The 16,020-nt window shown below is 43.1% G+C and overlaps 1 protein-coding gene across 2 annotated transcripts in view; it reads left to right on the forward strand.

The window, feature by feature from the left end:
• CDH1 (cadherin 1) overlaps positions 1–16,020 on the forward strand; it is an 81,973-nt gene that overhangs the window by 55,581 nt on the left and 10,372 nt on the right. The window contains exons 3-11 of one of the 2 annotated variants that reach the window (XM_049622971.1): positions 2,430–2,647; positions 4,280–4,423; positions 4,523–4,678; positions 5,439–5,583; positions 6,929–7,104; positions 7,365–7,493; positions 9,503–9,745; positions 10,985–11,229; positions 15,003–15,148. In XM_049622971.1, coding sequence (XP_049478928.1) covers positions 2,430–2,647; positions 4,280–4,423; positions 4,523–4,678; positions 5,439–5,583; positions 6,929–7,104; positions 7,365–7,493; positions 9,503–9,745; positions 10,985–11,229; positions 15,003–15,148 — 1,602 coding nt within the window. The remainder of the gene's footprint in view (positions 1–2,429; positions 2,648–4,279; positions 4,424–4,522; positions 4,679–5,438; positions 5,584–6,928; positions 7,105–7,364; positions 7,494–9,502; positions 9,746–10,984; positions 11,230–15,002; positions 15,149–16,020) is intronic. The other variant, XM_049622970.1, reaches the window with a different exon arrangement.

The raw sequence follows: 16,020 nt of genomic DNA on the forward strand, positions 1-16,020 counted from the left end.
ACAAAGTAAAAATTACACTAGAGAAATGAAGGGCGAGTATTTGAAAGGGATGAAAACAGGCCACCTTGAGAATTTCCCAGAATGAGCTGCTTTATCAGCTGTTCCCTGTGTCTAGCTGGCTCTTGAGACAGGTTTCGGCAAGACTGTCTCCTTCAGGTCTCTGCTCAGCCACCTCCACCTCAAGAGGCTTGCTCTCATCATCCAGTAATAGTTACACCTTTCTGAATCCCCCTCTCCTCTGATCACTCTTGTATTGCTCTCTTTAATTCCTTTCTGTCTAGCATTTATCACTTCCTGAGATGATTGATTTCTGTATTTGTCCATGTTTTCCACAACAGTGTAAGCTCAGTGAGGAGCAGTGCCTTGTCTGTCTTGTCTACAAGTTTGTCCTTAGAGCTCAGCACAGCTTCTGGCATAGAGCTTGGTGGAAACCTGTAGAATGAGCCCTTTAGGACATTTTTCACCACCAGCGTCACCACCTTTGGGTATTGGTGGTCTTTAAGTTTTAATACCTTAATAGCTATGAAGTTTTAAGTAGAGTTTGGAAGTCATTGGTCATAACATTCCCCCACCCAAGTAGTCCTTCCCTGTCTTTTGCATTTGTCTTGCTGCCCTGTATGATCAGGTTGAAGACTTTCCTGTGCAACTTTCATTATCTCCCCTGACAATGATCAGTTTCTCTTCTGCATCAGATTGAAAGCAGGTATTACCTCTCTATGCCTGAGGTAATAAAAATAGAGTTAGCACTCAACAACTATTTACAGTTATCAATGTCTTCTGTGGGATACTCATGAGGGTTGAATAAATGATTAACCAAAGTCACATTTGTTTTCAAAAACTTAATTGGACAGACATTAATATAGTGCTTATTATGTGCCAAGCACATAGAGATGTAACTTAAGTCAACCCTAGGGGCACCTGGGTGGCTCAGTCAGTTGGGCGTCCAACTTCGGCTCAGGTCATGATCTTGCGGTCTGTGAGTTCGAGCCCCGCGTTGGGCTCTGTGCTTGGAGCCTGGAGCCTGCTTTGGATTCTGTGTCTCCCTCTCTCTCTGACCCTCCCCCGTTCATGCTCTGTCTCTCTCTGTCTCATAAACAAATAAATAAACAAACAAACATTAAAAAAACAAACTTAAATCAACCCTAGTAGGTAGTTGCTTTTATTGCCTTCATTCTACAGATGGGTAGACTGAGGCACAGGGAGATTAATTTGCCCAAGGTCACAGAGCTAATAATAAGCAGAGCTGGGACTTGAACCAGGTAGCTTGTTCCAGAGTCCATATTCTTTAGAGAGAGTGAGTGTGAAAGAGGGAGAGGGATAGAGATAGAGGGAGGGAGAGTCTCAAGCAGGCTCCACGCACAGCTCAGAGCTTGACCCAGAGCTTGATGCCATGACCCTGGGATCACGACCTGAGTCAAAATTAAGAGTGGGATGCTTAACCAGCTGAGCCACCCAGGGGGCCACCCCCAGAGTCCATACTCGTTATCATCATGCCATGTCCCTCTCTCATTGTCTGCCACTGGTTTTGAAATGTCAACATTTATGTATTTATTTAAAATGTTTATTTTATTTATTTTGAGGGGGGTGGAGAGAGAGAGAGAATGAGAGAATGAGAATGAGAACGAATGAATCCCAAGCAGCCTTCATGCTGTCAGTGCAGAGCCCAACTCAGGGCCCAATCCCACGAACTGTGAGAGCATGACCTGAGCTGAAGTTAAGAGTCAGATGCTTAACCAGATGCTTAACCAACTGAGCCACCCAGGCTCATTTACCCCACCTGCTACTTAAATGTAGACTCTGCAATGTCTCACTGTACCCTAGTCTCTAACTTTTGGATTTAGCAAGCATTCTGTCTCAGTAATCTTAGCGGTCTGTTTTTATATTGTCAACAGCCAACTGAAGGAGAGGTCCCTTTTGTTATTGAAAAGAAGTTACTTTCTAGACAGGTCACTGTTTGTAGTTTACAAGTAGATAAGAAAGAAAATCAGGGGCGCCTGGATGGCTCAGTCGGTTGGGCGGCCGACTTCGGCTCAGGTCATGATCTCGCAGTCCGTGAGTTCGAGCCCCGCATCAGGCTCTGTGCTGACAGCTCGGAGCCTGTGCCTGCTTCAGATTCTGTGTCTCCCTCTCTTTGACCCTCCCGCATTCATGCTCTGTCTCCCTCTGTCTCAAAAATAAATAAACGTTAAAAAAAAATTTTAGAAAAAAAAGAAAGAAAATCAGACCACAATGAACAGTCTTCCTGTAATTGTGAAGAACATGATGATAATATTGACTACTTTGGTATCTTTGCTGTTCTGTCTCCAGACGATGGTTTGTTTTGAGTGAGTCAGGCTTTTGGTGGGTGAACCACGTTTGCTTTTTAGAGAAGGAACACTCATGTCTTTAATCTGCCCCATTTCCTAATCGCTGTGACATGTGCCCTGCAGTGAGTTTTGAAGGATGCACCGGTCGACCAAGGACAGCCTATTTTTCTGATGACACGCGAATCAAAGTGGGCAGCGATGGTGTGGTTAGCGTCAGACGGCCTCTGCAGCTTCATAAACCAGAGATGAGTTTTCTCGTCCACGCCTGGGACTCCAGCCGCAGGAAGCTGTCCACCACAGTTACGCTGAAGGCAGCAGTGCGCCATCACCGCCGCCATCACGTACGTTGGAGCGTTTCTTGGAAGTTCACCATTGTTTTAGTCCTCTGGCTAATGCAGGTTCCCTAGCCTTGGCACCATTCACATTTGGGGCTGGATGGTTTTCTGTTGTGATGTTTAGCAGCATCCCTGGCTGTAGCCCACCAGATAGATACCAGCAGCATGCCCCTAGCTGTCATAACCAAAAATGTCTCCAGACAGCCAATGCCCCCCGGGTTAGAGAATCACCTCTAGTTGAGAACCATTGGTCTAACTGAACTAATCGTTGGGAATTTTTTTGGGTAGGTGGGGGGAGGGATCAGCCGGAATGATGGCGCAGTGTGAATATCTGTATTTTCTGTGGGAAGCGTAGAATAGTGGGTAAGAGCATGGACACTATCTGGGACTGAATCATAGCCCTGCCACTTACTGCCTGAATAGACATGGGAGAGTTACTTAACCCCTCTGTGCTTGAAATTCCTTATCTGTAAATGCAGATAATAATGAGTGCCTGAATTAACACATGTGAAACGATATAACTGTGCTAGGCATACAGTAAGTACTCAGTAATTGTTAACTGTCTTTTTCTTGGAGGGAGAATGAGCAGGAGATCAATCCTCTGATCATTTTATTTTACTCTTTGTGTTTCTAGTGGGGAGAGTCTTGGGAGGGGAAGAGAAGACTCAATGGGAAACATTTTTTTTAAGTTTTATTTATTTTGAGAGAGAGACAGCGTGAGCAGAGGCAGGGCAGAGAAGGAGGGAGGGAGGGAAAGAGAGAGAGTGTGTGTGTGTTATGGGGTATGTGAGTAATATGCAGGAATGTAGTACTGGGAAGGATTTCTTATCTCATGTCTGTCTTATGCATTTTGAAACAAATTTGAAAAGCCAGGAAATAGTGCTTAAATCACATTTGTATGTGGGGAGTGGGAGATGGAATTGTCCTCTGGAACCTTTACAGTATTATGGTTAATCACTTTAAAGCACTTAAACAATTTGGAAGAAACTTTCCTTCCATCTTCAACTATCTTATTTCCCTGTGTGTGCATAAAGCTATCTTTATCACACATGAAAACTGTTCAATACGCGTCTCAAAGGGCGTTTTTGGTTCCCATCCCAACAGCTTTAGTTAGAACAAATGGAAACTCAATAGATAAAACAACACAATGAGGTTAAAGAATTTGTATTGATCACAAAGTAGTTCTTAGCACCAATTCCTAAAACTTACCTCATCTTGGCTGATAACTCCACTTTGGAGGCCTATACCCCAAGGAAAAACATAAAAGAAAATTGAAACACTTGAATATCCAATTGTTGAATAAGCTCTGATATTACATCATCAGAGTGTAATGTTCTTTTAAAAACAACAGGTATAATATATATAGGCTTGAAATAACTTGCAAAATAATATCAAACTCTCAAATGTATAGTTGTGTATGCATACTGATTACTTGAACTCTGGACATGAGAAGGATCAAAAGAGAATGCCATCTTTATTATATGGCAGAGAGGTTCATTGGGTTGTGTTTTGTTACTAAGTTAAAATCATCGACTGCCCTCAGAATGCTGGAGATGCTGGCTGGGTAGGTGGAACTGTTGGGCCTGTATTATTTCTCCCGAATTACCTGATTTTGTTCTTCATCTCCTTTCCTTTTAGGACACTCTCTCCGAAACCCAGACAGAAGTGCTCACATTTCCCAACTCCCAGCATGGTCTTAGAAGACAGAAGAGAGACTGGGTTATCCCTCCTATCAGCTGCCCAGAAAATGAGAAAGGCCCATTCCCTAAAAATCTGGTTCAGGTAGAGAGCAGGAAGTTCTTTACTTCTCTGGGAGCAATTTGTCAGAGAAGGACTAAGAAGAAAAAGGGATAATGCTGTTTCTTTCTGTTTGGTCTTCAGATCAAATCTAACAGGGACAAAGAAATCAAGGTTTTCTACAGCATCACTGGCCAAGGGGCTGACACACCTCCTGTTGGTGTGTTTATTATTGAAAGAGAAACAGGATGGCTGAAAGTGACGGAGCCTCTGGATAGAGAACAAATTGCCAAGTACATTGTGAGTATCTCTCAGAAGCCTGTTAACAATGGGGTCATAACCTCCCAAAATTTTTTGGTCGACCCATGTTGGATCCCTAGATGAGGTGCTCTGGACATGTGAGGCTTAATTTGATAGCTCTGTACCTGTTAATAAAGGGAGATGACAGGAGAGCTGGGGAAAAATTGGGGGGGGGGGGGGAAGGGGAGGGGAGCATTAATATTTTCATTGTTAGGAATAAAGAGAGGAGAGTCCTTATGCATGAGTTAAGACCCAAGGTAGCAACTTACTCTTGGGGCCAAAAGTCCCTGACCCAGAGGAAGAGGCCAGTGATGACATTGGGGAGCAAAAGCCATTCTTAGACCTTGGTATCAGAGTAAGCTTGGAGAGCTGAAGGGTAATGCATTGAGGCCAAATGTAGAAAAATCTGGGGAGACACTAGACTGGAGCAGTCAGAGCAAACATTAGCCTGCTGGGAACGAATCAGAGTGTTTTAGGGTTCTACTGTTTTCTCCTAGGCCTGGCTCCCTAGCCCCTCCTATGGGAAATGGGAGCTCTGACCTGGTAGCTGTGTTCTCCAGCCCATGAATCTTTACATATCATGACCTCAAACATTGTCATGACACCACTGAAGCAGCAGCACATGTCCGAGAAAAGTTCTCTGCTAGGGTGTCCTTCCTTGGGTCTTGGAGAGTGGGAGGGGGATGGAGGCCGGTCACATGACTCCTTCCCTTTCTTCCCCCTGGTTGGGACCCATGTAACCTTCACTTGGCTGTTTCAGCTGTACTCTCATGCTGTGTCTTCAAATGGGCATGCAGTCGAAGACCCAATGGAGATTGTGATTACGGTGACAGATCAGAATGACAACAAGCCGGAGTTCACCCAGCAGGTTTTTGAAGGTTCTGTCATGGAAAGTGCTCTTCCAGGTATGGCCAATACATAAGGTGCATAGTTCCCAGAAAGACGCTTAGATTCTTTGGACTTAAGAGTGTTGGGGCTGGTGTTTGGGGTCAGGCCCTTCATAGCGATAGAACTTCTTTAGAAGCTTGCACCATGTGTATAAAACATCCTTTCTACAGAAATGTGTATTATAAAATAGCAGTTTAAGAACCTTTCCTGATTAAGAAACAGATGCATGCCATTCATGACCAGATTCTTTTCTGTCCCCTGTAAAGGTAACCGCTGCCCTGACTTTTGTGGTAATCATTCCTTTGCTTTCATTTGTCTATTTCACTGTGTGTATATTTATCTCTATATAAGCTCTTGTTTGTTTTGCATGTTTTCAAACTTTATGTACAGGGAACCACACTCTACATGTATTTCTGTGACATGCTTCTCTCGTTTAGCTTTATGTACATACGGTTGTTTGTGTTGGTGCCTATAGCAGTCCAAGTCCATTCATTCTCATTGTCATGTAGTATTTCTTTGCATATATCTCCTGATGGAAACATGCAAGACTTTCTCTAGGGTATAAATCCATAATGGTAGATGGCTCAGTTGTATTGTATGTGCCTGTTCAGTGTGATACTTGCTGACAAGCTGTTTTCCAAAGGGGTTGGACCAGTTTACACTCCCATCAGCAACATATATATCCTGGAATTTTAGACTTTTCAGCTCTGTTGACTGTGTGGTGGTATCTCCATACAATTTTAAACTGCATTTTTCTGCTTTATTAATGGGCTAAGCATTTTCTGTGTTTGCCGGCCCTTTGGGTTTCTTATGACTTCTTTCTTCGTCTTTTGCTCTTTTTTTTCCCCCTTGGGCTATTTTTTTCCTTTTCCTAGTGATCCCTAAAGAATTTTTTTTGATGTGATCAGCACTAGTCCTTTGTCAGTCACAGGTGCTATAAGTATTCTCTTCTACCTTGAAGGCAGTGATCTCAAGTGACCATCCTCTCTGGTGAAGCCGTGACTTATAAGCCACGTCGGAAATTTGTGGGATTTTTCCTAGTTTTCACCTCATTCACTCTGTTTGAGAGACATGGCACTGTTTCAGTTTAAGGTTACTTATTCCCTGTAGCCCTCCCCTCCAGCCCAATCCAAAGTATCTTGTGGAAAAGCTGAGTCCTTGGAACACTGCTCATTTGGTGGGATGCTATCAACCCTCCCCCCCGCACTGATAAGAATTTTGGAAATTAGAAAATGGAGAGCCATGACACGGTACCAACCCTAGGCTCCTCCTGGAACATTCTGGACAGAATTGAGCTGAGCAATGTTGGCCAAAATCCAAAGTGCAGCTTAACTGAATCTTCCTCTCGTTTGGCACTTCCAGGAACTTCTGTGATGCAGGTCACGGCCACAGATGCAGATGACGACGAGAATACCTACAATGCCGCCATCGCGTACACCATCCTCTCCCAAGAGCCCCCACTGCCTCAGAGCACAATGTTCACCATCAATAGGGACACAGGAGTCATCAGTGTGGTCACCACCGGGCTGGACCGGGAGGTCAGGGGTCAAGAGGATATAGAGGGGGTTGAGGGCAAATAGACATCAGCTAGATCACGTGGACCGTGCAAAACTCGGCAGAGGCCAGTTGCCACGTAGCATGTTATGGTCTGAGCTTTGCATCTAAACATCTGTGTAGAGGTTTTATACCTAGAAGGCAGGCTAGCATTCAAGCAAATGATAAAGTGTTTTGATGCTCTGGGCTGGGCTGGGCCTGATATGGTTCTGGGTCCTGACTCCAATGTGTTTGATCTCTGCAGAGTGTCCCCATGTACACCCTGGTGGTTCAGGCTGCTGACCTGCAAGGCGAAGGTTTAAGTACAACCGCAACAGCCGTGATCACGGTCACTGACATCAACGATAACCCTCCCATCTTTGAACCAACCACGGTAATTTTGCAGCCCCTCGGTTTTCAAAGAAAGGTCCTCTGTTGTTTCACAGTGCTCATGGGTGAAGCCTTTGACAGCTTTCCCTAGACTACTGAACTTCAGAAAGCAAGCAGATTGGGGTGGCAGTTGTCCCTGCCATCATCAGCCTGGGCCCTATTGGCACACGTTTGTGAAATTATAAATGGCACCTGAGGTGCCTGGCTGGCACAGTCAGTGGAGAATGTGACTCTTTTATAATTTTTTTAATATTTTTTTGATGCTTTTATTTATTTTTGAGAGAGAGAGATATGACAGAGCATGGCTGGTGTGGGGGGGGGGGGGTTGGTGGGGAGCAGAGAGAGAGGAAGACAAAGAATCCAAAGCAGGCTCCAGGCCCTGAGCTGTCAGCACAGAGCCCCACGTGGGGCTTGAACTTCACTGTGAAATCATGACCTGAGCCGAAGTTGGAAGCTTAACTGACTCAGCCACCCAGGCACCACAGAAAATGTGACTCTTGATCTGAGGGTTGTGAGTTTGATCCCCATGTTGGGTATAGAGATTACTTTAAAAAAGAAAAAAGGGAGGGGGCACCTGTTGAATTCATGTTTTCATTTTGGGTATCTTGGTCACAAGTCCTACCAGGTTTTGTTTATTCATTGAACAAATATTTTCTTTCTATTCTTTTCTTTTTTTAATCTTTATTTATTTTTGAGAGAGAGAGAGAGAGAGTACGAGTGGGGAGGAACAGAGAGAGAGGGAGACACAGAATCCAAAGCAGGTTCCGGGCTCTGAGCTGTCAGCACAGAAGCCCGCCATGGGGTTTGAACTCATGAACCACAGTATCATGACCTGAGCCCAAGTCGGATGCTTAACTGACTGAGCCACCCAGGCACCCCAGAACCTTGAGTCTTAATACATTAATTAGAAATCAGCTCAGTGGTTAATAACAGAGACTTGACTCTTACGTCCTAAACAAATAGGGTAAACTCTCTAGTGTCACAAAAAGCCCAGAGCTAGATTATCTGTGCTGTCAATGAAACCTCTTTTGCCTTACTTTGCCACCATCCTTGGTGCATAGCTTCCATCCTCGGTGTCCCCTTATGGCCCCAAATGGCTGCTAGCCCTCCAGCTATGTCTGTGCTTCGTTCAGGAAGGAAGCAAGGCCACGGGGAGCACAAGGCATTGCTGCTAAGTGAAGTCCTCTTATTTCTGTGCAGACCCATACAAGTTCCATTTACCTCTTAGCAACTGCAGTCTTCGAGGATGTCTGGAAGTAAAATACATTGTCTGGGCACTTTGCTGCCTCCAACAATATATTTCACGAAGAAGGGGTGAATGGATATTAGTATTCAATTAGCAGTGTCTGCCACCCTAACCTAGCCATTGTGAGTAACATTTATAGTAAGATTTGACAGGAGGTTGGCCAACGCGGGACAGGGGACAATGGAAGAGTGCTCCAGGCAGAGGGAGCAGCATATGCAACATGCTCTGAATCATTGAAAAGCTTGATGCATAGCAAGAACTGAAAACCAGTCAGTGTAGTGAACTAAATGAGGTTGGGTCCTGCACGACCTTGTAGACTGAGGTAAGAATGTTAGAATTTATCCTGAGTGCAAGGAGATGTCATCAAAGGTTTTAAGCAGAGGACTCTACTGACCAGACTTTTGTTGTAAGAAAATTATTGGTACCACTGGGAATGATAGGAAGAGGAGAGTAATGGATAAGCCACCGTGTCTTGAATTTGATTAAGAGCATAGTCATCAACTGGGTCAGAGTGTGCTGTGAGGGGCTCAGGTAGCCAGGTCCTTAAAAAGCTTCTTCAGGTAGTCATGAAGGATGATGTTCCTTGAGTAGTATTGGCTGCTCCACCAATAAGAAATAGAGGCTCTACTGATGGAGTGGGCATTTCCTCCAAGACTCTTCTCCTTGAATCTTGGGCTCAGAAAGGACTCCTTTAGCCCTCTAGGCCCTGGCTCATCTATTGGGTCTCAGGATGTCATAAGTGGTCCATTTTCTCCTTTGCTCTGTAGTACCAGGGGCAGGTGCCTGAGAACGAAGCTAATGTCGAAATCACCTTACTCAAAGTGACTGACGCCGATGTCCCAAATACCCCAGCATGGCAGGCCGTGTACACCATATTGAACAATAAGGATGACCAATTTGTTGTCACCACAGACCCAGTAACCAACGATGGCATTTTGAAAACAGCTAAGGTTTGTATGGTGCCTGGCAAGATGCAGAAACTGACCTCTTGGAAACTCCCCTGTCCACTGGTGTCTTCTCAGAAGTAGAAGTAGCACGGCATTGGTGGGGTAAGGCTGGGAGGCTTTCCCAGGATCTGTTGGACCATTTGGGATTTGCAGTGACTATTCCAGCACATGTGAGACTCAGGAAGCTCCTTGAGGTTGAAGAGAAAGAAAATACCGTGTGTTTTAAAAGGCTTGCTCCCTTAAACATTTATCTACTCCTCCCCTCCATATCCATTTTGCAAATAAAAGGGAAAATAGTTTACTGGTCTCTGCCATTTTGCTGGATTATTTTAGAAGTGGGACAAATGACTTTTTGAGAAATGTTTTGGAAACCTGAAGACTTAGGAAGTTGGGTGATTTACTTGTTGAGATTACTCAGAGTTAATGGATCCCTGAATCAGCCCCAAGGCTTTGACTTCCTCTTGAGCAAGTGAGCAGACCATTCTGCATTATTACTTTATGCATTACTTACTACATAATCTTATCTCCCCCTAACCATCCAATGTCAACATTGTCTATGCTACCAACAAAAGAGAGAAACTAGTAAAATGAGTCCCTACCATAGACAAAGTCCTTCATCAAAGTTCCCAGTTTTTTCCTTACGGCAACTCCATGAAGTATTCCTTTTCCTACATATTTAGATGTAGAAACAGACCCAGAAGTTAAGTTGCCTGGATCACACAGCTAGGATATGACCCAGCTGGGCTTTGACCTTGTTGCTGACTGATCTGAACTGCATGTTGACAGTAAACTTAATTGAGGTCATTGAGGTGGACAAGCAGGGTCTTCTGTCCATCTGCTGTCACATGGATGGCATGTCACATGGGATGAGAACATTCTTACTGGACTTGAATAATGAATGACTTAATGTGCTAGTGTTTGTTCACTGGGGTTTGCTGTTTGACGTGTCCCGTAGTTTGTTTTTATTCTTCTCCTAGGGTTCTCATCTTTATTATGATTGCATGGTAGTCATTGGGAGCTTTTCAAAACTACGCATGTCTGGGCCCCACCCTCAGAGACTGCTATTTACTGGGTTAGAGTGCAGGCCTCCATTTTCTTCAAAAGTTCTCAAGTTAATTCTTCCTAATTAACTAGATTAGCTAGATTTGAGAACCCCTAGGATATTGCTAACCAAAAGCAATAGTTAAGGACTTAATTTTATTTATTTTTTTAAGTAACATAAAATGTATTTTTGAACTCTTTTTTTTTTTTCTTTTTCTTTTTCTTTTCTTTTCTTTTCTTTTTTTTTTTTTTGCTCCTTAGGGCTTGGATTTTGAGACCAAGCGACAATACATTCTGTATGTGGCCGTGGAGAATGTGTCCCCGTTTGAGGTCATTCTCTCCACTTCCACAGCCACAGTCACCGTGGACGTGGAGGATGTGAACGAAGCCCCCATCTTTGTGCCTCTCCAAAAGGAAGTGCACATACCTGAAGACTTTGGTGTGGGCCTGGAAATCACGTCCTACACTGCTGAGGATCCGGACCAGTTTATGGAACAGAGGATAACGTAAGTGTGAGGATTTTTTAACAGACTTGCAACAATTGAGTATGAGTGTATGTGTGTGTATAAAATACTTTGTTCATAGCATTTTACCATCATCGGTCTGTGCAAGTCCCCTCCCCCCCCCCCCCCCGTTTTTTTCTAATTCCATTTTACTCTCATTCTCCACACTTGTTCCGTTCCCTCCATAGCCAGCCATTCCCGATTTACTGTTGCTTCCTGTTTGCAAGTTCATGCAGTGTACTAAGAATGTGGTTTTAATTTACATACATGATGTTGTGTTAGAAGTAGCTCAGTATTTCTTCTCCTTTTAAACTTGAAGTCACCCCATAATCTAAATCACACCCACAGATGTTGAAACCACACCTGCCAACCAACAACAACACCCCACAACCATGTATGATAAAGAATGTTCTTAATTTTTTGAGGGCTGGATGTGACTAGGAAAAAACTATGAGAATACAAATCCAAAGAGGACACATGTGTCTTGTTAGTAATACCATGATTTCCAAGAAGTAACGGGCCTCCGCCAATGTGCCCACTTCCTCTTCTTGGAGAGGGAGGTTCCTACCTGTTAACATGTACTTTAGGGGAAACTGTCACGACACCTGAACTATCTTCTTTTAAAGTTTATTTAAGTGATCTCTACCCTCAATCTTGAACTCATGACTCAGAGATCAAGAGTCACATGGTCTTTCAATTGAGCCAGCCAGGTGCCCCAGGCTCTCAACTATTTAGAGAAAAACATACAAATCCAGAATGGCATCTTGCATAGTAATCGAGTGTGTTCTTGTTTGGTGGGGTGTTTGCGTTTTAGCATCAGTGCTTTTGACTGGTTCAAGTTGAAGTTCAAACAGAGTTTAAGTGTGATTTCAGCCTCAGTGGTTAGTTTGGGAAGTGCTGATTCTGTCCTAAGTGAAGGAAAGGGCTCCTGAATACCTTTGGACCACACATGTGCCCTGTATCGGGGGAGCTATATAAAAGGTGCAGGTAGAGATCTTAAAGGCTGCTAGCACTGAGTCATTAGGTCAAGGGTGATGGGGAATTTTTAAATGAAGGAACCAGGCTGATAACACCCAAACCTTCCGATTGTATTTAACATTTACTTAAAAAAAAAAAAAAAAAAAAAAGTAAGGACAATATAACATAATGTATCACTTGATATGTATGATTCAGTAGCATGCACACAACGTCACTATGGAAATATTTTTTTTTGGAGTAAACTAAAGTTGAGGCAAAACCTAGTTAAGCGTTAGAATCTGATTTTGCAGAAATGCAGAGAATGAAGAAACAAATGCCACAAATCTGGCCAAATGCAGAATGTGGGAACTATATGACAAATGACACTGGAATAAGTGGCAAAAGGGCAGGGAGGACTGCTGTAGATCAAAAGAGTATTAAGAGGCAAATGAACCAATTGTAATATGTAGACTACAACTTGAAGATAGATTCAACACTCCAACTATAAAAGATACCTTTGAGTCAGTCAGAGAAATTTGAGCATGGACGTGGCATTAGATGACAGTAAGTAATTATTAACTGTTTTTATTAGATGTGTTGGTGGCATTATGATTATGTTTTATTTTTTTCTAATTTCCTTATTTATGTGGGGCACCTGGGTGGCTCAGTTGGGTAAGTGGCTGACTTCACTTCAGGTCATGATCTCATGGTTCATGAGTTAGACTCCCGCATTGGATCTCTCTGCTGTTGGTACAGAACTTGCTTTGGATCCTCTGTCCCCATCCCTTTCTGCCCCTCTCCCACTGGTTCTCTCTCTCTCTCTCTCTCTCTCTCTCTCTCTCTCTCTCAAAAATAAACATTAAATTAAAAAAAATTTTAAAACCTTATCTATATAAGATACATGCTAAGATATTTACAGGAAAAATCTTTTGACATTTGAGATTTGCTTTAAAATAATCTTAATTTCAGGGCACCTGGTTGGCTCAGTCAGTAGAACATATGACTTTTCATCTTGGAGGTCACGAGGTCAAGCCCTATGTGAAGTGTACAAATTACTTAAAATCTTAAAATACTTCAAATGTGTTGAATTTGTACATGTATCCAATGTACTGCTCATAATCCAAGGAGTCCTCTAGGTGGTCCAAACTTTTAGGGCTAGTAAGAAGTGTTTTTAATCAAGGTTGAAAACTATAGTGGGAAACCAAAGACCTCTTGTATGGTTTTCGTTGAATGATGAAGCCTTGGACTGTATGGTTTCCAGGCCAGTTGATGCCTTAGCTTGCAGTAGCGTAAGGGTCATTTAAAGCTTCTCTTTGGGCAAGTACGGGGACCAAGTCTGTGTGTAGAGGCCCTTACTTCTGGAACAAAGACCACTTGCTAAGTTCATGGCTTTGTACTCCTAAGGAAGTGGGGATATGCCTGGAGGTATCCAGGGCTCTTGCATCCTTAGCTTTTTTGCTTCTTTTTCTGAGCCTTGCCATGACCCTAGCAGATAGCTGGGCAGTATATCTCTCTTTTTCATGCCTTTGTTTTCTCTGATTGACTGCTTCTGGTACTCCTAAGTAGGTATAGCTTAACGAATCATTCTGGCATTTTGAATAAAACTTTTCTCTTCCTTTGTAAGGACAGAAGGAACTTGAGCTTCTCTGGCACCTGCCATGAAAGGCCAGTATTACAGCGCATCCTCCAGTCACTGTGTCAACACGAGTTTCCAAGTGTTCGTGGTGGGGGTTTTGAGTGGCATATTGCCACCATTTGAGTACTGTACCCTTTGGGGAGCTGGCCTATAAGACTCTGCTTTAAAAATACATAAGGAGGGGCACCTGTGTGGTTCAGTTGGTTGTGTCCGACTCTTGATTTCAGCTCAGGTCACAATGTCACGGTTTGTGGGATCAAGCCCAGAGCCTGCTTGGGATTCTGTCTCTCCCTTTTTCTCTGCTCCTCCCCTGCACATTCTGCTTCTCCCTCTCAAAATAAATAAATAAACTTAAAAAAAAAAAAAAACCTTAAAGTTCATAGTAGTCCTTGCTTCAGGCAAAAATTACCCATAGATACTAAATCTATTGGGTGAAAGTTGGTGAACAGGATATTGTCACATTTTCTCCCCTCAGACCATAGACTAATGGTCTTTTTTCCCCTTAGGAAAAAAGTACCTTTAATGGGAAGAAATCAGGTGCCCTATCCCTTATCCAAGTGATCAAAGTTAACCAAGAAAAGAACAGATGTCATGTGCCTCCTAATGTCCTCCTGAGAAGGACAGTCATCACTTATCCAGTGCTCTTGCCTCCCTTTCCCTCACATGAATTGAGTTTACTTAGAAGGGAATAATCAGACCAGCCCAGATTGAGGAGCTTTCTCCAAAACAATTGGCCTGCACGTCTCAAAAATACCAGTGTTGAGAAAGAAAGGAAAGGCTAAGGAATGTTTCCAAATTGAGGAAACGTGACATCTAAATGTCATGCGTAGATGGATCCTGAATCAGGACAGGGATGCTCCGGTGGACAGTTTTGGGGAAATCGACAATTTAAATATGTACCGTATATTAAATGTTACATTTCCTGAAATTAAAAATCCGATTGTAATTATATAATAGAATGCCTCTGTTCTGAGGGGATAATACGCCAAAGTATTTATGAGTAAGAGAACATGATGGCTGCAACTTCTTCTCAAATGGTTCAACAATGGGTGAATCCAGGTGAAGGGGACATAGATGGTCACACTTTCCTGTAGATGTGAACGGCGAACAAAGAGGAACCTTAGCCTTCTTAGCTATGTGCCGTTCACTCTTGTACTCTAAGCCAGAGCTTGTGCCTTTTCAGGTATCGGATTTGGAGGGATGCTGCCAACTGGCTGAGGATTGATCCAGACACTGGTGCCATTTTCACTCGGGCTGAATTAGACAGAGAGGACTTTGAGCATGTGAAGAACAGCACGTACACGGCCCTCATTATCGCCACCGACAATGGTAAGGATGTCCTTAGGGTTTGGCCTTGGCCGCCTCACCCTCCCAGCTCATTTGCTTCTTTGCCCCCCACCTTTCTTTTAGAGGCAAGAGTTCATTCTTCCTCTTTTATCCTTAAACAAAAAGCATATGATTTTCAAGGGTACAAATAATTTAGGTCAAGTAGAAGTGCTTTTCACCATTCCCTCTTTATACCTGAACCCACTCCTTCCCCACAGGAGCCGGACTGCCTGGGTCTAGAGCCTAAGACAGAATACCTATGTGACTTTGGACTTACAAGCTTATTTCTATGTCCCTCAGTTCCTCTATCTGACAAAATGATAATACCCCATCTAGATTTTTAATGAATTCATTCATGTAAACATGCCTAGAAGAGTGTCTGCTACATAGTACTACTCTATAAGGACTATCATTATTTTTATCATCATCATTATTAGTGAAATGTGACTCCCTCCGGGCTGTTTCTGTGTGTTTGAATTCATTTTTCTGCATATGAATTATCGTTTATTATAAAGCCACTATCTAGTTTATAGCTTGGTTTTATTGTAAAAACCATTATTTTATACATGTTGATTTCTATTAAATTTTTCATTTACTTGATATGTAATTTATTATTATTTACAATATGTCTTTAAGACACAGATTTACTTTGGCACTTTATAGATTTACCTCTTGGTAGTAAAGAAATGTTACCTAGGGCTGCCTGGGTGGCTCAGTATGTTAAGCATCCAACTCTTGATTTCGGCTCAGGTCATGATCTCGTGGTTCGTGAGTTTGAGCCCCACAATGAGCTCTGCCCTGACAACGTGGACCCTGCTTGGGATTCTCTCTCTCTCTCTCTCTCTCTCTCTCTCTCTCTCTCTCTCTCTCTCTCT

This window comes from Panthera uncia (assembly GCF_023721935.1).
Source record: "Panthera uncia isolate 11264 chromosome E2 unlocalized genomic scaffold, Puncia_PCG_1.0 HiC_scaffold_20, whole genome shotgun sequence".
In the NCBI taxonomy this organism is placed as follows: Eukaryota; Metazoa; Chordata; class Mammalia; order Carnivora; family Felidae; genus Panthera; species Panthera uncia.